General features: G+C 37.1%; 1 protein-coding gene across 2 annotated transcripts in view; it reads right to left on the reverse strand.

Moving 5' to 3' along the window:
* Positions 1-24,229, reverse strand: part of LOC142342547 (uncharacterized) — a 135,392-nt gene that overhangs the window by 16,967 nt on the left and 94,196 nt on the right. For both annotated transcript variants that reach the window (XM_075393912.1, XM_075393911.1), the window contains exons 10-11: positions 577-694; positions 181-265 (exon numbers count right to left, since the gene is read on the reverse strand). In XM_075393912.1, coding sequence (XP_075250027.1) covers positions 181-265; positions 577-694 — 203 coding nt within the window. The remainder of the gene's footprint in view (positions 1-180; positions 266-576; positions 695-24,229) is intronic.

Raw genomic sequence — 24,229 nt, forward strand, 5'->3', positions numbered from 1 at the left:
ATTAATTCCCAATTTATTAGCTAACATCCGCAAAAGGCTGCACAAGTGGCTTCAAAAATATTACAAGTCTCAATGTGATTCATTAAAGTCACGCAGGTAGAAAGAACTCATGTAAAAAAAAAGACGAAAGCAGGGGTCAGTTCATAGACAAGACAATGCAATGCAGACATGATCTCTAACCTGTCCGTCTCTGCCTATTTTGACTGGTTTCCTGAGGTTCCATTCGTTATACAGGTGAAGTGTCTTTGCAAATAGCAGCTCCTCTCTGCAAACAAAACAACAATCAAGTACACAAACACACATTCAACACCAATTCAATTCATTTCACACATGAATTGTATAAAGAGTTGAACACTTAAGGGGTTGCTAGGCTGTGAATTAAAAAATCGAATTAATTGATAAGAAGGCAAAACTAATAAGAGAGAGGGCAGCTGAGAACAGGCCACTGTGGCTTACTGCTGTTCTGCTGTGATTACGCAGGAACCTCAATTACCATTAATATTGCCCATTAGATTAACCTAATTTAGCAAATGTTTAATTCAAAAACTAATTGAAAGAACTTCTTTTATGACTCACTTAGTGATCCAGTCCAGTTGGAACACTCCACTGAGTGCCCGGATAGACATGCCAGGAGGCAGCTGCCATGGGGGCATTGGGGCATCCACGCAGCTCTCACTGGCTAGACGAGCAAACCCTACAACAAAACACAAACTCACTCCACAGAGTACTGTATCGCCAGTCGAGCTGACGAGGCAATGCTCCTCAGAAAAGTGAAAATGGATTAGTGTTAATAGAGCAAGAGAGAACAAAGATTTTCTATCTGGTTTTAATCATATAGAATAAAAAAAATGAGGCAGTGTAAAGAGTATTGATAAAACAGGCCGTGTTTTACTTATTTCAGTGTACGATACAAGCTTTCAAGGCCCAACTTAATTGTTTTTCGGGCGAGGTTATCAGATTGCTGTTGATCATATTCAACATAATACTAATGAAAATAATAGTTACCTCTCGTAGAGTATAAAGGATTTTTAATACCACATACCATTTCATGTAGATTATTTTTTCACTTCCTCTTCGAATATTAATGATGAGTCGATATGTACACCCCAGTATTTGTTTGATTTTTGAAGACAAGTTTTTTAAAAACAAGTCCGTATGTTTCACACAGGAACAAGAACAATTCAATGGAAACGCTAAAATGCATATCAAAAGCCACGAATCGTGAATAAGCCGAGTTAAAAGTGAAAAATAATTGCATGACAGGTCTTTCAAACAAACTGTCAATTGCAAAAAAAAGTCCAGAGTGGAAAAAAATGATAACTTCAGCGAGCAAGAAGAGGACAGATCAATGGTTTATTAGGCTAGTGTAAAAGAGCTTTTTTGGTGAAAGGGCAATCAATTGATATTTTCTCTCCTTTCTCTTTCTTGGTTCAAATATTTCCTCGCTCCGAATTTTCTGCGACTCCCAAATTGCTCTAAAAGTCTGACAACTAATGAGTCGTGTGTTTCTTTTCTCTCGAGATTTCTGACTCTCTTCAGCCACAACTCGTAGCTTCGGTTTTACTTTTTTTTTAAATTGTGCGTTTCTATTAAATTGTTTGGCTGTATTATGTCTAGACTGTTCGGCTTCCTTTGAGAGACGATTACCTCGTCAGTTCGACTGTCGATACAATAAACAAATACACAACGTGCCACTCAGCGCAACTAAAGGTGGGCTGAACTTTCAAAGTGTGACAACCACTTTTACTCGCCGCCCATCTAACAAAAGTTTGTGCGCCATCAGATTTTGGAACCAAAGAGTGTTTCATTCAAGCCACAAACATCAATAAAGACCGTTGAAAAAGACTGGGACGACTGAAGAACCTCAAAAAAACTAAGTCTCAACCACTCAGATATCAAATCCTATGCAGAAACTGAAAACTTCTAATTTGTTAATCCTAGCTACACAACCCTTATTTATGTTATTAAACGGTCGCTGTCCAACTGCACGTCAACTAGTATTATTGTTCCGACCCCTCTTGAGGGCGTAGGAATTATATACTCAAATGGGTTTTTAGTTCAGTCAACTTTGACCGATCGGTATATTCATAAAAGTTCTTCAATATTGCAAACTTGTTGAAAATTTTAAGAATAGTGTTGTTAATTTCATTTTTAATGAAGAAAAAATATCGCTCACTATTTTTATTTGATTTTTTGGCAAACATTTAGGATCAATATTTCAAAATTCAGTCTTCATAAAAAAAAGCACGAAATAAGCTTCTTTATTCCACTTTGATTAAATTTGTCGCAAGTACACATCTCAAAACCACCAGCACAATCTTTGTAGACCTAGAAGGGGCTATTCCTACTTCAACTTCCACTGAGAGTGCTCTTTAATTAAAATTTTGCCGTTTTTTAGTTATTTGCCGTTTTAATTAATGCTGCGATTATCAAAAACGCAGCATTAATTTTAATTTTTTTAAATAACAAATTATCTATATCTATAACATTCGGAAAATTAAGTGTTCCGAATGGTCGAACAGCCTTAGCAGGGCTAGTTTTGGACCAATCTTAGACTTTTACAATCCAAACACGATTCGGATTGTAATCAGTCGGTCGTTTTTTTTTCAAAAAAAAATCAATATTTTTATATTAAATAAAGAACAGAACATTTCAAATCAAAGCTCACTAGTGATAGGTCCAATTGGCTTCCTAATCAGCTCCAAATTGATGCATCCAGTTTTTACTTGAACGCTTTTAGTAGTTTTGACTTCTAAAATATTTGATTTTTAAATAAATAAAGATTTATTGAACTTTGCCAATAATTTTTCCTTAATTTGGTCAACTTGTAGCTTAGTGTCAGCAAAAAAAGAATGCTCCTTTTTTCTACTGAAATAAAATTTGATCGTTATTGTGGTTGTACGCCTTAAGTTATGGTTTTCTGGATTTGATAAAATTAGATTTAACAATTTTTATTTTTATGCATTTGCCCATTTTTCACGTTTGCTCGTTTTGTCACATTATCACGTTTTTGACAATTCACATATCACATTATTGGCGTTCAAAATCAGGCACAATTGAACAAATTTTTTTAAAATATAGATTAAGGTTTTAACGCTTCAACAACAATTTCTCGGAGAACTTAATTGAAATTTTAAAATTTTGTCTTTAACTGCCGCTTACACTTTGTCTTTCTAGTCGTATGAAATTTCCTCTTTAAGGACAGGTTTCATTGGCTTTTTATGGAAGAATAGTTGAGCCGATATTCTGATAGAGTAGATCGCTGATGGCTTTCATGACTTTGAAAACCTTTTTCAAAAAAAAAAAACTTCGCAATTTTGTTCTTTTTATTGTCTAGTTCTTACCTATTCTTGTTAGTTAGCCAGTCTCGTTAGGTCATATATGACATTATTGGTTTCACGGGACGGGAAAGTGTCACAAGGGATCGGTGTCTTTAAAGAATTCGTTATGACTTTACTGGCTTCGACAAGGGTTTTTCACAAAAATAAATTAATTTTTGATTGATATTTGACGTTCTTTTTGTAGACCTAAGACATATTCTGGATATTTGGAGGCCTCAAGGGCATGCTTTGGACGAATAAACGAACCTATTTAATCATTTCATTTGTAACTAATGTCTGTAACGACTTTGAATAATTTTTTTTCGAAACATACAAAAACAATTATTTAATTAAACCTTTTTCTTTTTTGTCTACTTGTTACCTAGTCTCATTGATGAGACTGTTGGTCGAAGTCGGCGCAATCGAACATATTTTGAGGTGCGAAATATGGCTTTACGGATTCGCCAGCGTTTTCTGGCACGTTTTAATTGAAATTTTGTTTGTTGTCTATTTAATGTTATTTTTGTAACCGCACAAAGAATTGAATAACGACAAATCTTAATGCCCTTCTAAAGAAACCTAATTGAGCGTAAACCTGTAGGATATTTTCAGTTGGTTTCTAATGGTTTTTATTACTTTGAAAAAATTTTTTTTAATATAAGCGAATTTTTTAATTTTACTGTTTTTGTTTAATTGTAACCGAACCTTATTATGGACTGGTCCTATATCTTTTCTAGTGACGTACAAAATATTTTGTTTGGTTTTAGTTTTATCTGATGTTATTTTGATTTGTTTTATAAAACGGACATAAATTTTTGGATGTAATTAATGTTTGTTGTTGTTGTTTGAACTTTCTGTTCGTCTTGACTCGCTTTCTTAATATTGGCAGATCTCATCAATCTAATGCGTCACTTTTTACCCCACTGAGTTAATTGCTTTGGAGGTTATCTTTTTGTTCATACGCCCATTTTTTGGAAGTTACTTGTATTTTTGGGTTTTTTGGGAATCCGAAAAATAATCTTTGGGTGTTTTTATCTGTTCCTCATTTTGTAGACAATTATGCCAAAATTGTTGATGAGCAGGGTTGAAACCTTATTTGCGATCGCACATTTCCGAGCGTCCTTGTTGTATCAATACTCGCAGTCATTAGCGTGCTAAATGGTTGTTGCATTTTTGTAAAAATCCTCTCTCGCCTATTTCATTATTTTTAAATCTGAGGTATTCGAGTTTGATCACTCACCTCTTTGGGAATTTAACCAAGTCCATAGCTAGACAGAAAGTCTGGGTTATTTTTCAGATCAAATTATTTTATTCTCTTTTTAAAACTTTTTCAAATAACTCTCTTGCAAGATCCTTAGAAACAAAACCGACCGATTAAGATTTGCAAAACTCGATTGATCGCAACAATGTATAACAGGTATCAGAACAGTCATTTGAATAAATCCTAAAAAATGAGAAGGAGTACCAAGCTTTTAATTTGACAATGAAAACCTATGAAGAAAATGTTGTTTTGACGAATTTCTCAAGCTTCTGCTCGCAACTTTTATATGATTTTTGTGATAGGAGATATGTAATTATAACGATAGAAATTAGTTAAACCAGAAATTTTTACTGGAAGCAGCAAAATTTGGAAAGAACTTTTTTGATGCAGTTAAATTTTGTTAGAAGACCACTAATTTCAGGCCCAAAAACAAAACTATTATAATTCGGTTACTACCCAGATGTTAAAAACGTCCATAGAGCGAACAGGAGTTCTAACTTCTGCCAGGTCTTCGAACATAAACATAACCGAGAAACGTTTGAAGAATTGCTCTAGCTACTAGTGGGAGCTCTAATCCGTTGCCGCCCGCTTCAGTCGAGAAGGTGGGGGAGGGTGGTACCCAAAATCACTAAGAAGGCTCCAAATGACGTCATTAAAGGTAATTAAATATCCATATAACCGCTAATAAAGCGTAAAGTGAAAAGAATGACAGCGATATCGACACACTTTTCATTTGACTTTTAGTAGTGCACTCCCACCACTTGATTTCAGCTGCTGACAATTTTGAAAGAGAAAATTAGATCACGCAAAACAAAAAGTAAAGGGCACAAGAGTCACTCAAAGCGGTCAAGCAAAAATTTTGCATAGAACGAACGACCAACACGTTTACAATATTTGCTAAACTTCCGTCGAGAGCAATTAAAAAACAGATTAAGCCCAAAAACTATTGCAATTTTTTGCGTTGGGAAAAATCGAGAGCACTACAAAAATCCTTGTACAAATTTCAGCTTCGCAACTCTGATAACATGTTTGATTTCAGTAGAGATGGCAAAATCATCGAAAGAAAATTTTTAAAGTTTTTGATACTTTTCACAACACAAGCAGGGTTACTTCCACGTTTATATGTTGATTTTTTACAACAACAAGTAAAATCAATTTCTCATGTTGATTTTTTACAAAAAGTAAAATATGATACAAAGTTTTACGATACAAAATTATACTATGACGACAACAGTATAGTATATTGCAGATGTCAGACCAGTTGACATTTGAAAGAAACGTAATATCAACCCCCAAATAGAAAATAACATCAATGTTTTTTCTCTTATTCGCAACAAACAAATTATATTTTTGGGGTTGTTATCTTTCATTAAAATGTCAACTTGTGTCACATCCGCAATATACTACCGTTCACCCTCCGCTTCGCTCGTCATTCACTTACTATCTGCTTCGCTTACTTATTCTACCGACAAAAACATTTTACTTTTTTAAAATTTACCATCCAATTCTTGCACAAATGATTGGCTTTCCAACTTCTCCCTTAACAATATTTAGCACCCGAAAATGTTTTTGAAATCAGGGGAACACTGAAACTGGAAACAATGATAATATCTCGTAAAATGCACATAACTTTTGAGCTCGTAAAATGTTGGAAATATCACGGCTTAACAAAGAACTTGAGAATGCAGAAAGCAAAAAGAACCAACTGGCTGATTAAACAGTGTTATAAGTAGTAAAAAGAACTGACTAGAGGAACAACGGGGGGGGGGGGACGGACACTTTTTGCAACGTGATTTTAATACATGTGGAATAGGTCAATGACCTAAAAGGAAGCAATGATCCATTACCAAAATTGTCCCCCTTGTTATAAATTTTATTAAACTTTATAATTTGTCTAAATTTGCTTTATTCGTCTAAATGATCAATCGGTGCTATGAAACTAGTACAATATCTTTGCAACTATTGCAACTTTCCCGCCACATTCACTCTGTGCAGACAGCTATGAGTAATTTGTTATTTTGAGTAAATCTACAATCTTACTACTATGAGTAGCTTTCTCTTGTTATATTATCGCTGCGCGCTTATCAAGATGTTTTAAACAAACATTTAGTCTAGTAAAAACGGCGCTTTTGTCCTATCAAGCCTAACTTTTAGCCAAAAATACGTTAGAAGTTCCAGATTTCTCTCGATTTTTCGAGATTATTCTGGAAGTTTTGCACCCCACCGCCCACATCAAAAAACCGTAATTTCACTAATTAAAGTGGACGGTTCAGAGGATCAAAGGGTACTGTATGGAGGATCAAAGGACTGTAAAAACCCAAAATTTACAACGTTTTGGCTAAAAAAACATTGGAGTCGCTACTTTATAAAAACTTTATCTTGACTGGTCAATTTGTGGTTGAAAATTTCAGCTGATTATTTATTATTTATTCATTTTTTCAAAACATCGATATTCAGTTGCCTGGTTTATCGTCTTCGAGTTACTTGAGTTTTCTATTAATAATTTTTCTTTCTTTTTCAAATAACATACTGTCTAAAGATTTTGAAAAAACAAACAAAACGTCTTCAGACATCACCTTCACGAAAGTGGCGTTTTTCTCTACAAGTTGTTTAAAAATTGCTTAGCTTTTTTTGCAACGACTTTTGATTATTTATTAAACTAGCGGGGGGGGGGGTGTGGAGGTACCTAATTGTTCACCTCTTTCACAATAATTTTTTTGAAAACATGAAGGATTCAAGGTTTGATACTTACAGTGAAATACAATCCAAATTGATTGTATGATAACGGAAGCTATTTGGATATAATAAAAGAAATTGGAATTTTCAAATATAAATGTAAGTTAAGGAAAAATTGGAAAATACAAAAAAAAAATTCCCAATAACTGGAAAAAAACGCCCCTTTCTTTCCTGATAATTCTCGGAGGATACAAGTGAAACCGACGCGAGAGCTGGGAAATCTGTCCCAATATTGAAATCTACAGTGTTCTAAAGGACGAAATAGTAAGTTAATCTTGCTTCTAGACATACGATCAACCCAAACTTTTTTCCAATAACGGGTACCTCTGGTTGTCCTGACTTCACGTTCAAAGAGTAAACAAGGTAAATTACACAAATACCCCTCCTGATATGATAACTATTTTGAATTTGGGTACGTGTTTTACTGCGGATTATATGGTTGTATTTATGTGTCTGTATGTGTGTGTATGCGTGTATGTAGGTGCGTATGTATGCGTGTGTGTATGTTTATGTTTGTGTGTGGGGTGCTGGAGGGGGGGGGGCGGCCGTTCCAATTTAAACCAAAAATGGATCCATAGATTTTTTTTTATAGATTTTGCCAAAACTCTGCTAACCAACCAGTTGCCCCGGACAACTTCACGAGTCAGCCGAAATCCAATTGCAATGGTTCAAGAAAGTTACTACTCACGTAAGTTTTCAAAAAAAAACTTTGTTAATACCAAATTTGTTAATGCCAAAAAACCCACACTAAGTTGCTTTTCGATCCCTAATCACTAAATTAAAGCTTTCTATTTAAACTTGGAGCATTTTATCTAAATCATTATGAAATTAAGTGTCGGGAACCGAGAAAATTTTGTTTTTCAAGCAAAAATCAGAAGCCTACGTCGGGTGGTGTTTTGTCTCAACAGAAGTGTCATTGACTTGAACATTTGCCACTGTGGAAAGTGTAAGAATCCGGCAGTTTTCAACAATCACGATCGAGTTGTTCAAGTGGGTGCAAACGGGCAACTACACATCACCCTTCGCAACAACTAAGTATGAAAAAAATTTATGGACCGGATTATTGGGTAGGAACTATTTTTTCAAAAAATCCGGTCCTTTTATCTGACTTTTATTGGGTGTAAAACAGTATAAGAGAAACCCTGCATGTATGGCAGCGGAAAAGCTGATTTAATAAGTTGACTGCGACACAAATTTTGTTGCAAAAACGAATTTTGATACAGTCTGATATGAGCAGGAAGAACTGTGCTCTGTCACACGCTGTGGCAGTTCAACCCCTCCTGGTACGTTGGACCACACCTTTCACTATTTCTCACATTTCACGCGTGCACCATCACAAACTCTCACTACACACAAGAAATTTCTAGCCCAAAAAGGGGGGACGGTACAAATTTCACTTTTCAAAAAGCCAATTGGGCCATAAAGCCCGGCTGCCAGTGTTTTTTGGACAATACAGGTACAAATACAGGATGAGACAAGACTTTTAGTTTTGTTTTGGTTCTTCAGTCCTCTTCGCTAGTACTTTCAATGATTCTTGCTCGTCTTCTCTTTTTGGTAGGTGGTTCATCTTGCAGATTTTGTTGTTCAATTGTTATTGGGAGGTTGGCTGGCGGTTGTTCATCAAGCGTGATTGGAGGTTGGGGGCTGCTATCTGAATCTTCTATCGCTTGACTAAGAATAAATCCATCGCAAGCTTCATCCGTAGAAGAACCACTGTCTGAAAACTCTGATAAATTGTCAAAATCTACCACATTTTCATTCAATTCATCCTCGCTATAATTTCGTTGGTTGAATCCTGGGTCGGGAGGGCTTGAGTTTGTGTGTGTGTCTGCTTCAATGTTGTGAGTGACTGGTGGAGTATGTGCTGTCTCTGTTTCGATTTCGGATTGGCTTTCATAACCCCAATCGGGATCTTGCTCGATCATTTTGAATAAAATTTCTTCACGAAGACTTTTATGGCCAAAGGGAAGTGTTAATACGTGGTCACTTAGTATATAGCGCTTATCGTCGTATCCTGATAAATACTTTTTGTTGACAACAATTGTCTGCAGTTGGTGCTTGCTGGAGGCAATTCGGGTGTTTATCAGCCGCACTGTTTCCCCCGAGAGAATAGACTGCTTGTATAAGCGGTGGTTCAATTTTTTCCGGGCATCTTTTGTCACTCCTTTTGCCGACTGCTTGGTTGTGCCTGCAAAAAACTTAACAATCATTCAATTGAACAATTTTCAATTCTAATGTTATCTTGTCAATGCTTGTATGGGCCTTTGTGTGAATGTGTTTGGTGTATGAAAAATAGTTCTGTGTTTGCACAGAAATTAAAAGTTACCTTCTGTAAGGGCAATGGAGTAGAGTTTTGGCTTCAGTCCACAAAATTCACTGATGCTTCGGCCTGCCATTTCATCCTTGAACTTAAGAGTCACACGCGCATTGGTTCGGTTGTGTAGGGGGTGGGGTGTTCAGCGGGAAAGTTTGAAAAGTCAAATTGGTCCATCACGCTTTGCTTCTTTTGCAGCTCGACAAAAAAATCCCGTGAGCGAATTTCATACACGAACGAATCCGTATCGGAGTAAAGAAGCGAACAGTCGAAATGCTTCTTCATCGTGTTGTAATGAAAGTCAAACATGAACTTTTTTGACAAATCAAGAATGCAAGCTCCAACTATTGTGGGTTTATCCCAAAGGACTTCTGATAGGGACAACGTTACGGAAGCCAAGTTTTCATCCAAGATTTTGAATGATTGAAATTCGGGTTTATTTGTCCACTGATATACTTCCTCTTCAGAGCGAACAATTTTCACTCGAATTCGATTACGCTTTCCCTCGCATGTTTTTCCAAACGAAGAATTGACCATCAGCTTGTAGAAATCCTCCTCAAATTTTGTTTTTGCTTCTTTTCTTTTTTGTGTATTGAGCTGTACATAGGGGGGAAGCCACTTCCCCTGTTTAAAACTTAGCACGCGGTGAAGCTTAGCCACCTTCAGTCCGAGTTGTACATAGAGTTTGAGTGTTTGGTAGTGCAGAGTATAATTGAATTTGGGGAAAAGTGTCTGAATCAGCTTTTTTCCTGCGGGGGGTGCTCGGACATTCATTTGATCAAGCAATCCTTCTTGATAATGACTTAACCACAGTGCATCTATTGACTCTTTTGTTGGAGCAAGGGGAAAATCCGAATGCAATTCATGCAGTTCATCAGGATATATTAAATCCACTTCTACAATAAATCCCACGTCGTTGTCATCAGGCGTGTTTAGTATTCGCTGCAATATTTCTTTTTCATTCTCATTTGTCCATTCGCTCTCGTCGAACATTTCAAAAGTACTAATAGGAAGCGGGAACTTTTCCATGATTCCTCCGTAGAGATTATTGGCATCAATCATCAGGATGAAAGTTGATTGTTGTTTTGGTTTGTAGTCAGGCATAAACTTGTTGTTTGCTTTGCACAGTCTTTTGGCGAACACTGAGCTGACACCTCCTCTTATTAAATTTTCAACCATATCCAAGTGCTCCCTTTCCGTGAGCAATTCCAAATCGGGCTTGCATATTTTTAGCATTGCATCGCCTGATAAATTTGATGCTGTATAGTACTGGCAGCAATCGAGGCCGTAGGTTTCGTAGCATACTTTTCGAAAGCAGAGAACTACAGTAGCTAGCAAAAATACATCAGTTGTCAGGTAAAGGTTATAGTAGTCGCCAATATTCCTGCAGTTGAACAGCTCGAAAACTTCTAATGCTCTTGCGTATTCGGCTTCAGTAACAGTCACTTCATACTGCTGTAAACTGTTTGTCCACTTTTCCCGGGGAGGTAGTTCGACTTCATCCAATTTTTCAAACGAGTCAATGTAGCAATAGGGGAAGCTACCTTTTTGTTTCAATTGATCCACTGATGACCGGGGCCATTTTCCAAAATGGTCTTCTAGCATCTTGAACTGATCATGTGGGAGGCTCTGCACCAGTTTATCGAGCGATGAATGCATGAATTTAAATGAGTCAAGGAGGCGAATATATTCATACTCGTTTATCCAAACACCTTTCCTATTTTGTCTGGATTTTATGTACACACCAATTTGCAGCGATATGAATTGTTCGCTTGTACTGGGTATTATCGCGAATGTGTTGCGTTCATTGGAGCTCTTCAGGGCTAGTATTACATGATGTAAATCATAGTTTGCAAGGTTGTGCGCAAATACTGGAGTGAAATTCAAGGTTCTTCGCTTGAGGTTGCACTGTGCGTGTGCCCAGCCCAAAAATTTTCCTGTGTAGTGGCAATGATCTAGCACGGTTGTATCGTCAGCACTTTTATCCAGTTCTGCTTCACAAATCCAACAGGTTTTTGCCTCTTCTTTGGATATACTGGGCAGCCCGAAAAAGTTTCGGTGTTTTTGTTTCTCATTGTAGATTTGCTTTCCCACTCGATCGAGAGTTTTCACAAACTGATCCATAACACCGGGTCCGCATTGAAGGTCAAAGAAAAAAGGCTTTTGCTCTTCTAGTGCAACAAATAGCATTGCATAGCTGCATGGTTTGTGAATTTCAATCGCTCGGGTTTCTGCTTTTTCGGGGTTGTTTTTGCAGCCTTCAACGGGTACAATTAGTGATTCTAGATCAAAAAAAACCTACAATCGGGGCAAACCAACGCGCCTGAACATTGTTGAATTGAAATTGTTTTTGATCACTGCTGGGCATTTTGATTATCGCTTGTTTGTTTGGTGACATAAAATTTCATGCTTCTCGTGACGCTGCTTGGAAGTACTTATGTTGAAGCAATTTCTGCAAACGTGATTATCGATGCGTGGTTGAATGTTTTTGTACTTGTGTATGAAACCCTTGATATTTGTGATTAGGACATAGTGATGCATTTGTCCATCGCTCAGTAGTAGTACGTCGAGACTGAACTCGAACTGTTTCTTATTGGAGATACGAAAGGGGATCAGTTTTTTGTCGTGATGCCTACAAAAAGTAGTCAACTAAAGTTTTCGCCTTTTGTTTTTTTTATGGTTTAACTTTTTAAAGGTCACAACAGGAGGGATTTTTTTGGAATGGTTAATTTCAGAAATGAAAAGGAAACTCACCTGAAGACGTTGACGCGAACATTGTTGAGATCCTCAAAGCGATTCATTTGGTTGAGTCCCATCGGCATTGCGAATTCTCCTTTTGGTTGTTTTGCGGAAGGGTTGCTGGCGTCATACAAACTTGGGTTTGATCGTTGTCTCCATGAGTCATGGGAAGTTGTCAGGGCGGGTCCAAACAAGTTATGATATTGCGCAGTAAAGCAATAAAGGAAGCATCTCTCATCTTGTTGGTTTCGAATATTCAGCAGAAATCTACTTCGTGCGAGTTCAGTTGGCAACGCTAAGTAGGAGGAAGCATGAATGGGCTTGACTTTCACTAGTCGAATTTCAATGTTATTGATTTGATGGATTGACCAGCCGCTTCCGTGCGAAGAAAAATTGTTGAGTGCAAGCAACATTTGCTCGGTCATTTCTGTGAAACATTCGTTAGTCATTCCGGCAAAATCAACGCGTTGCATTTTGGAATTTGCATAGATCGTCAAGCGTTCATCTTGGCTGCTGGAGACTTCTGATTCCACAGGTTTTCTGAGCTCTATAGTTGCAGTAAATTGAACTTTTTGCGGCTGAGCCTGAGTGTTCAGCTGAATGATGTTGTCGATTTCTTGCTGTTTACTGCGCATGAAGCTGAGCAGGTCGATTTCATGGGATCCTACCGGAATATCGTAGGTTTTGAGTACACCGCCGAATGCTTGCTCGGTTGCCAAAATTCCCGCTTCTTTGTCTTTTTCTGCATCAGCATTCCACACTGGTAGACCATGAATCTTGTTCATGTGTTCCATGTAAGCCGAGTCGCCAACAAAGAATTTGTTACAGTACAAGCAATAGCGGCGATTGACTGAAAGGTGTTCCTTTCTCATGTGATTTTCCATTTCCAGTACTTTGGTTTTTACGAATCCGCATTCATCGCAAACGAAGGAATTGTTTTGTGCATATTGTTTGTGAACAGTTTGATTGTGTCGTCGGAGGCTGCGTTTATCGGAGAGAATTTTATTGCAAATGGAACACTTCTCGGAACTCATATTTTTATGAACACTTGTATAAATTGAGAATGGACTCAAAAGCTTGACTTGATTGACAGTTTTGTTTTTGTAAAATTTTGTTTTTATTGAAGGCAATGTTGAAGAAATTAAAGATAAGTCAAGGTGGTTTCAAGGTGAAGGCAAAAAGCAAATGAAAAATATTTTGCGCTGGGGGAAAACGATTACAGGTTTCCGTGAACCAATCAAATCGCTCCTTTCATTTGTTTACTGATAGAAAAAGCGGCTTTTTGTGTGCAAACATTATGCAGAACAGCGAACTGTTAGGTAAACATTTTTAGCGAACTGTTAGGTAAACCCAATTTTATATTTGTCCACTGTGTGATATCCTTTTTATTAAGATCTGTGGGTTGCGGGTCGTAAGTTTTACTTACTAAGGTTAGGTTTGCGTTATGCAAATATCAGGAAGCCTTGAAGACTGTAAAATAAATAACCAACTAGTCTTGTGTTTGCTCATTATATGGTAACTTACTGTTTCAGATGGGGAGATCTCAGGGGCTAAGTTACTCTTTATGTTTGCCAACCCTAAATTTTTTCTCACTTTTATTTGTCTACCTTGGGCCTGAAACAGTTGTGCGCTAGATTGTTTATTATTTAATGGGTAGATAAAAGGAAATTACCGCCTGATCCTATGCTTATTGACTCGAGCTTGCAATCTCCTAGTACTTTGAAAAATCGTGTTCAATCATGATCAATGAGGAAAATGATTAAAATATCTATGTAAATCAAGATATTTAAATACTCAAATGTACAATGAAACACAACTGAGTTTAAAATTGAGAAAGTTTAAGTTTCTTCGCAGGTGCATAACAAAGACTTGAAGGGGGGGTTTCATCAAGGTCTAGATCATCCGAAAGTTTGTTCGAAAGTAAAGGAAGTTGTTTTTCGGGAGTTTTAATTGTTTCAGGATCCGGCTGTGATTGGTCAAAAGCCCAGAATTCTGATATTTGCTCCACTTCTTCTAACTGCCCGAGCTGATTTTCCCAAATTTCAATGCAATCACTGTCATAATCTGCAAACAATTTTCGGGTTCGCTTGGATAAGGTTTTCACGTCTGCTCCCCTTTTCAATTTGATAGGTGTAATGCATCCATAGTATCGTGGCGAATAGGGTGATTCAGCTAACACCGAGTTTTTTTCTGGAGTTCTGGTGAGCTGGAAAAATATCGTGTTGTTTTGTATAGTCGCTAATAGGTTTAATAAAGTTGATCGGTAAAATAAAGCTGTTTTCACTGCGCCATAATCCAGTTTTATCATCAAAAGTTTCCTTAACCAGTGCAATATTTTTGTAATTGTGACACATGCGAACTAAGGTTCGTGTCTGGCAGTCATTAGCTTTTTTAATTTCCAGATAATCTGTGGCCATTCTGTTCAACAATTTTGAAAAGTAAATTCAAGAATAAATTGAAGGAACTGATGGCTATCGACGAAATGAGTGTCCGTGTAAAAATTAGTAATTATGGAGAGCCACTGATTTTAATTGTAATAAAACTATGAACAAAGTAACAGTATGATTAGAGTAAGAGATGTATAATGGAATTCTACTCTAAAATGTTTGTTTGTTTTATTCAGAAGCCTAACGTCATGATGACATCATATCTAGAAATAACCACATCCTTATAAAAAAATATCTATTCTTGAGTCGGACACTCTTTAGAAATGAAAAGTACAGCTTCCATGAGGCGAGCCAATTTATCCATTGTTAAAGAAAAAGAATTGAGGTTTGGTATTTTCGGAAACGGTCGAGATCTGGAATTTGTTTTCCTATGATGTGGTCTGTAATGTTTTGCACGACGATGCTGCATTAGGGATTGGAATGTATTGAACTCTCTTGGACAATTATGACATTGAATCATTCTGGTTTCTGGAGAGATTTTTTTTGATCTTCCATATTGAAAACTTTTGTGAAAGACCATTTTGCTAGTAATGACTGAAACTTCAAAGAAAGGGAACCAAAGATTTGTTTACAAGAATTCCTGGCGTCTTTTTGGGGGAAGTTTTGTTTGCTTAGCAAACTTGTCTAGACAGACCAGCGTGGGTTTCTAAATTGTTTACAATCCATTAGACCTAGATAATGTTATGATCATTTGTTTAGTTCCAATAATTGGAGTTAGTTCTGCTCTCTTTTTGACTAAAATGGGAAATGTTCTATCTAAAGATGCTGAGTACAGCGACTATCATTTGGATCTGTCGCTCAATGAAAAACGGCTTGTTAGGGCTGCTGTTAAGACATATCATACCACTGGCACCTATTTATCCTTGAAATTGTTCAAACGTGATAGTGAACAAGTCGATTGGGATTTCAATCAAAAAATTACACTATCGGCGCGAGAGTTTCGGTTGCTATGTCAAAACATACAAAAACTAGAACAAATGCTTGATCAACCGGTTGGCTTGATCGACTCACTTCTAAAACCGGATTCAACTGATGACTCGAAGCGTCCAGCAAAACGTGCCAGCAAAATATCGACTCAGCGCCAAAAGTAGATACCAAAAACATCCGTAACAGTCAATGAGGATTCGGAATAGTTTCTATTATACCCTTTGAATTTGCTTCCTGTCATTGTTTATGCATTCATAGTTAGTTCATTAGCTTTTTCTTTTTTTGTTCGTTATGGTTGAGGCAATGTATGAAAACAGTCCTGAATATTTCAAGAAATTCCAAAAACGTTTCAAGTATAATATTTGTGAGACGGAACCAAAACTTGAAAACACAACAATTGAAAATTATGCATATGGTTATCATTCATCTGCAACAGTTATCGAAGGTTGTACTTTTGGCTCCAATCATTATCATGTTATGTATGAATTTGGTTCGCAGGATGATAATATATTTGATTCTCTTTATGTACCTGCGGTGATACCGTGTCTCGTCAACTGTTTCAAATTACTTATTCAGCCTACGCAAAAAGACTTTATCAAACGTGGTACAATAATTTCACGACTACATGTTGCTGTTGAATACCTTTCAAAATCAACTTCTTCAGTCACCAAGAACCGGAAACAACTTCCAGCACCCTTGAGTGAGGCAGCTGCAAAATCTATTAGTACTTCGACGGCCAACAAACGTTCTTCTACAGTCCCTGATGTAACTATTAAACGATTTTGTCAGCTTATGCTAGGTGAACACTCCTCAACTCTTTATCAGATTATGGATATTCTGCTTAGTGGACACGGAAGTTTCGTGCGAGAAACCTCAAACTCTTGCATAACCTTTCAATTTTGTAAAAATTAATATTCAAAATGTGTTGTTGGTTGAAAATTAAATTAAATTTTACTTCATATGTTTTACAAAAGCTAGCAACTCTAATTCATTTACATCAGGTATAAATGGAAATTTCTCACTATAAAAATAATGAACAATATATATGCAAAATAAACCACAAAGCTGGGAGTCTGAGGATTGCAATGGAGACCGAATGTCTCTTCTATGTTCCATGATATCCATCATTATCTCCAAGTCTTTACACTGTTGTAAACGGTTGAAAATATCCTTGTAGGTAGTCAAGGGTAGAGCCAATGGATCTGCAAAGTATATTATTGGGTATGCATATCGTTTAGCTAGCACTACCCAGTGGGTTCCAATAGAGTTGGATCGTGATGCATTAACAATAATAAATGTGTTGGTCTGCAAGTTCAGAGGATAATTATCAGCAGCATAAACCCCTCTGAATTTGAATTTGAGATGTTTACACTTTTTCACTTGATGATAAATTTGGTCTTCGTCCATTAGTATGTGATCATGGGAAGAGCGTTTTTAGACGCGTTTCTTGCCGAGTCAATGTAGATAGTAGATGCTTTTTCTCCAAGAAAAAAAATTTCAACGTTATGAGCTAACGCTGCATCGAAATTGAGTTCGACAGACAATGATGAATTTGTGAGCTCTGGATGAATAAAGTCATGAGTTGCCTTGAGTGCTGGTCAGATCAAATACCATTATATAATGGTTTGCGAACTCACTCAGAGGTATTCCATGGCCATTTTCTACATAAGCTAATGCACTCATTGAATTGTAGTACAACCTCTTGTTATCAGTTGTTGACATTGGAGTTCCAGCCGTTGCAAAACCATTTCGATAAATGGTGATCTCTCTTAAACCAAATTTTTGATAATGAAATGGATTAGCGGTCTTGGTACCGATGAATGCTGTACCAACGCATAATGCAACAATGACTCTTCTGATTGGCTCTTTAGTGAAAATATCCTCATGTTTCCAGCTTTGCTGGCCTGTTGTAGCCAAGAATGTTTTGGTAATTACTTCATTGTATCGGTAAATTGCCGGAGTTTTCAATAATGTCTTCTCAATTGCACCTACAACATTATCTGACACCGTCATCTTCCTGATAAATAAATTAGCCTCATCTATTTTAACCTTGTAGTGTTTCGCTGCGTCTTCGCTGATGACGGCAAAGTCATCTTGAGATCTTCTCATTGAAATGCGTAACGTAACTCCACTAACCAAATGTTTCTCACATGAAAAGAAATCAACCGCCAACTTTCCATATAATGTTATGCGTGCGGATTGTCGCACTGTTCTTTTTCTTATATCTGATATTGCTGCTGGAATAGTGCCGGGGTTTTCTTCATACTCGTAACCCTGACATTTCAGCCAGGTTTTCGTTGCGTCTGTCCCATGAGAGAATTCAGTTTCTATGAAACTTTTGTGTGCATAGTGTCCATTAGCTGTTGAAATTTTGATACCATTTGCAGAAACAGTACAGTCGGCGAAAAGTGAATGAAGGATATTATTAGCAAAATATGGAAGATCACTGGCATTAGCGTCACCAGCTGTGTAGCGCAAATCCGTTCCATCGATTTGAAGTATTCGACACTTGATTTCCAGATAAATTTTTTGCAAGTCAATAAAATTGTTGCGATCACCAACAACTTCAAATTCCAATGATGAGCCTGAAGGCGAATAAAGCGGTCCTGTTTTTTGCTCGAATGATTGGTCAAATGTTACCAGCAAAGGTGGTTTTTCAAATAAGTCTAAAGAACTGTGAGTGGCTTCAGATGGTATTACAATATTAGTTCGCATTTTTCACTCGCGAGAAAAAATCCAGACGACTCCTTTTCGGACGGGGTTTTCGAGAAATGACTCTTCTCGTTGATATTTTCCGTTTTTGGTTGGGTCTCGTGTATTGTCGTCTTTTTCGTCTAATTATTTTACGGCCTGATGCAATACGCGATTGAAGAGATCCACCTATTTGTTTGCGAGCTGTTTTGGCAACTGTACTTTTCAGTGCTTGTTTTGCTGACTTTCTTTTGGTTGCAACTTCTACTAACTTCGGTGCTCCTTGAACCAATAAATCACGACCAATATTTTTTGCTGCGGGCCAGAGAAATTTGCGTGCTAATGGCAGAGCAACTCTTCCAATACCTGCTGCAAGGGCTCCAAAACCGCTGCCTCTTTGTCTGTAGTGTCCGGAAAAATGCGGCATTGATTGAGATGCTTGACTGCTGTAGTATGCCTCCATATTAAACAATTTTTTGAAACTTTAAACAGACTATAACTTTTCCGGTTCCAGTAAAAGGAATTAGTTTTCCAGTTTCGTTTCTCAACTCTACCTGAATGTTCTGGATATTGTTTGATAATATTGGTTTGTAATCTAAATTTGTGTAGGACTTGTGGTGTATGGGTGTCACCGTGTTTATGCTACCGTTTCTCAAACGTCTTTCAGACTCAATGATTTTTATTACCGGAGCTCTCACGTCACCAACGTTTTGATGTTCAATTATATCAATGTAAACAAAAATTAACTGTGATCCGCAAGTGATATCAACTGGAAAATCTCTAACATGTCTGTTCAAAGAGTTGCCCACACTTTCCGACTTGTAACCAATATGAATAAAACCATGATTCGAATTGTCCTTTGTTCCTTTAAAACCAAGAATACTGGGGACCTCTTCGTTCTCAAATGACAAACCTTCGTTAGGCCCAAATTTCAAAACTAACTTTTGTGTTACAGTGTCAAAATCATAGTCAAACTGTTTCAATTGAGCGATTCGAAAAATTTCTTCCAGAAGCTCTTCTGAACTGTTGTATATACCTTTGCGAATTCTTCGAAGTTGTCTGGTGCAGTTATTTGAAGCATCAAGTTCAGCGCCAGAATTAACGTACGCAACTATTTCAGCTGAATTTACATTGTTGATGTTTGATGGAAATGATATTGAAGCAAGGGCAACTTGCCAATCTCCATCTAACTGTAATGGTTGGGCTAATTGGTTTCGAAACTTAGCCATGGTATTATTGGTAAAAATTCCCATTGATGCATTTGATATCAAATCAATTGTAAATTCTTTATGAATACTCATGTTTTGTCTTCGAAAGGAAGGACGTTCACTTGGACTAATTCTGGTTCATAAAATTTGCCTTCAATTATAACGTTGTTTGCATCTATAAGGTTGTATGTGGGTGGACTGAGGGTGGCAACCTTGAATACTGTGAAGACTTCGTCTGTATAAATTTGTTTATAACCTTTCCTAAATATTTCGTCTGGCTTTGCAATCCGAACCAGGTCTCCTTCTTCGTATTTCGGCTTGTATTTTTTTGTGCTAATTGCTAGGGATATTAGAAACGGTTCATGTTTTTTGAAAGTTTTATTAGGTGCAAGTTGGGTAACACGATTAACACGACTGTTTATAGTATTTACAAACTGGGGCAATTCCTTAATATAAGTCCAAGTCCAATTTTCCTCCAAGTATTTGTGAATGATATTTTTGAGCGATCGAATATTCCTCTCAGCAAATGCCGACTTGGTTTCGTTTTCGGTTGTATATAAATGAATCTCCTTCTTTTCACAAAACGTTTTGAATTCACCTTTAAACTCGGATCCCTTGTCTGTCCAAACCCTTTCTGGTTTTTTCTGCTTTATCATTTTTTTGAACGCTTCAACAGCATCTTTTGCATATAAAGCTTTCATTGGTTGCACTCGTAGGTATCGCGATAAAACATCAACAGCCACCAGTAAATATTTGACTCCATTGTTGTGTTGCGCAACTTTATCCATATACGCCACATCGACAGACCAGATTTCGTTTATTCGGTATGCAACAACTTTCAGTCTCGGAAAAGTTTTTCTGAATTGTTTGTATTTTGTGTATGGGGCTTTCGACTGAAGGTATTGAACAACTTTTGATCTTGGTAAACCGCTCGCTTTCCTCAAATTAGCAATGCAACCAAAAGCTGCACTACCTTTTGTGTATAATTGGTTTAATTGTTTAACGTGAGAGGAAGTAATTTGCCCACGAGCTAGACGTTTGGATTTCGTCTTTTGCATCTTCAAAGCTTCCTTCATCGTCGCCAGAAGCCTTTGATTCTTCTGTTCTCGAGACTCCTGATTCTTCGTTTTCGGGTTCATCCTCAAATAACTGTAACTTTTCGTTTAGTGATAAGGCAAGAAATTTTTTTGCGTATGTATTGCAAGTTAATTGTGAACTGATATCTAGAAAGGTCAGGACTTTGTAATGTTCAAGTGAAAGCTTAGAGGTTGTTTGTTGTAGATCGTAAAGAAAATCTGCGACAAGAATTCCCGTGCCTGAATTATTAACCATTAGTCTTGATGTTTGATCCAACGATAGCGATTCTGACTCTTCTATTTTTTCCAATATTATGCTCGCTTTTTCAAACTTTTTTCTGTCAAGGTGTTTAATATCTCTCAAAACTCTCTCCTTGATTTCAGGTGAAACTTCAGGCGAGGATTTCAGGCGAGGAATTTTCTCATCTGTAGTCTCATTCAATTCATCTTTGACAGTCTCCAAAGTATTATCTGTCTGCTGTTGCGTGTCTTGTTGCGGTGTAGAGGGTGCTGGTGGAACCTTGCTTCTCTGCAACAAGGATATTTGTTTTGCTTTGTCTCGGACATTTTTATTGTTGAGAAGTTGAGTTATTTGGGGTTGCTCATTCGCATACATTTGGCGAGGAATTAGCACAAACTCTTCAGTGTGCATTTTGCTCCAGAAACACAATACAAGGTAACGCAATGAGTTTAATTAGACGGATTCCAGAATCTGATCGACAAATTTTGATTCTCTCACTTTTTTCAACTCGCCTGTCTGCAAGTTTACGTAGTGGTTTCTCGAATTTTTCTAATTCTATTTTATTAATTGGTACAACTCCAGAGAGTACGTTCATCACACAGTCACTCAAAAACCAAATGAAATCGCCCTGATGTAAGGTTTTTATTTGAGCTGTGTTCTGATTCCTGTTATTTGCCCATTGCTTGAGCATAAGCAAATGTTTCTTTTTCATTTTTAATTGCTGTAATGACTGCTTCAGGGGACGAAATGTAAAAAATAGAAGGATCCGGTCCAATAAGTTGCGATGAAAAACGTAAACCCTGGCTGGTTTTTGGGTCGAGATCAATCATCAAATGTCCAAAGGGCTCCGTAGTTGCTAGTTTGTATGCTTCTTTTATCAATTGGAGACAATTCAACTGTTTTCCAAGATATTCAAATTGTTGAATGTCACGAAGCGATTTGAATAATATTATGTGTGTTGTGTTCAGATCAATGGTTCTGGACCATTTGCTTTGATGGAACAAATTATGCTTGACGTATATAACATGTAATTTGCGATGACGTCCTGAGGTAGCTATTTTTACGAATTCTTTATCGTTGAAGATTTCTTCACATGAATCGTCATAGATAAGCAGACAATGAGATAGGTTTTTTGTTATATCAAGGCCTGAGTATTTTAGAAACTCGATCCCTGGTATAACTCGTTGCATATCTTTGAAAAGTGGTTGGAACTCTTTGTAAAAATAATAAATTTTTTCAAAGCGGGGATAAAAGGTCGAACCTTTTAGCATTCGAAACAAGAGTTCTGTTTTACCACAACCACTTGGTCCTACAATTGACATGAATACCCTGTCATGTGTAAGAATAACTTTGTTCATAGTTTGGGATTAGGTAATATGTAACCAACTAGACTTGATAAGAGAGCAATCCAAATTGATTTCTCTTCACAGCTTTCTGATAGTAGAAAGAGCATAGAGAAGCACAGAATGATCATTAACACAATGATACTAACTTGAACAAAAAATATTACTTCGGACCTTGGCACTGTTGAATTTGAACAACAACGCCATGGGGGCCTCTCCTTGTTGTTTACATCGAAGACTAAATTACTGATACCGGCGTCAGCCTCGTCTCTTTGATTCATTGGAGAAAATTAATTAATTGAACACTGAATTGAAACAAGAATGATATAAAATGTTAAATTTTTGAATTATTCACTGGGCAACTGTTTCATGTACCAGAACTCAAACAAATTGAAATCTTTAATATGACTTTTTATCTCTAGTTTATAACAAACAGTTGATGAGTCATTTTCATTGAACGATGGTTGATTGAAGACTTTTTCAACTTCGGGGTGCTCCAAGACATATAACCGCAACTCATTCGGCATCTCATTAAGTGTTAGCTCACGTTCTGGTGGTGCTTTTTTCAATCTAAATTGAGGAACTTTTTTGTCCGCCCATCGCTTCCAACGTGGGATTCGCTGCTCTTTGGGGGACTCCATAGGCTTCTGGTTTGTTTTGATCATAGCCATAATTGAACTGATTCCGATGTTCTCGAGCTCTCTGCTTAATTTTTACGTACAATTGGAAGTGATAGAAATTATCTATCACGGGAAGGAAAGCTCTGAAGCTGTCTAGCTCGTCGGGGGAAAGAGTAATAGTTGCAAAATAACGTTTTGCTGCTGTGCTATAAAGCGAAGTGTAACGAGGTTGTTGTGTAGTGTTTGGCTTATTGTTGAGATAGTTCGCTCGGTTCTGTTGATCACTTGAGAAATTATTCTGTATTGGTGGAGAGGGATCCTGAACTCTGTTGAATATTACTATAGGTTGATCGTCAAGTGGGGTCAAGCAAGTAAATATCTTCAAGTTGTCTGACAGATAGGTTGTTAAAGTTGCCGTGTCTTCTCTGTGCATCACTTTGTGTCCACTGTGAAAATATTCTTGCTTTACGTTCCGCGCAGTGATTTGATAATTGATTGTTTGTTGAACGAAAATTTGAATGAAGATAACAGGGGGGTACTTGTGCTTCTGATATTATATCTGAGATTCGGGGACAATTTAGATCCTCCAGATTATAAACAGTTTTTTGTAAAAGCTTAGTGAGGAGCGCACACTTTTCAATGCCTTTGGCAAAAAAATTTTTCCGGGTGAATCGGAAACTGAAACTCAGACAGATTGTTTTCAAATCACAGTAAGGTATATCACCTTCGTCCCAATCAAGACCGTGTAGGTTGTTGGTCAACCAAATAACAGTTTGTCTATCGTGTGCGGGTAATTCGGTGAATTTAAGTGGGGGTTTGAAAAATATTGTATCGTTGTAACTGGAACACAAACTGAGTTCTTTTATAATGAATCCAAGTGACTTGAGTTTGAAACCTTCGAGATCGAGGACAATTATATTTGCGGATTTGCTGCCAAAATTTTCTAGCATTCCAATTCACGAAATAAATGTGAATGAAAAATTTTCACTGATAGAATGAATAATATTCCTGTCAAGTGTCCAAAAAGACAATTGTTTACTGGTGAGTAACGGAAAGCGTAAACATATCCAGGGCCTTTGTTTCTGCAATCTTTTATAAATCCAGCGGCGTCATGCAATGCAGCATGAAGTCGTAACACTTTGCTTCGTTTCAGTAAAGGATCTAGTCTTGAATTATCAATTCCAATGAAACCACCATAGGGTCTAAATTTAAGTGCTATTTCCCCGTCAACTTCTGGATCTAATAAAGAACAAGCAGCTACGAAATATAACTGTCGATAAGATATGTGCGTATAATTTATGTTACC

Source organism: Convolutriloba macropyga, chromosome 7 (genome assembly GCF_964194025.1).
Source record: "Convolutriloba macropyga chromosome 7, txConMacr16.3, whole genome shotgun sequence".
Taxonomy (NCBI): Eukaryota; Metazoa; Xenacoelomorpha; order Acoela; family Convolutidae; genus Convolutriloba; species Convolutriloba macropyga.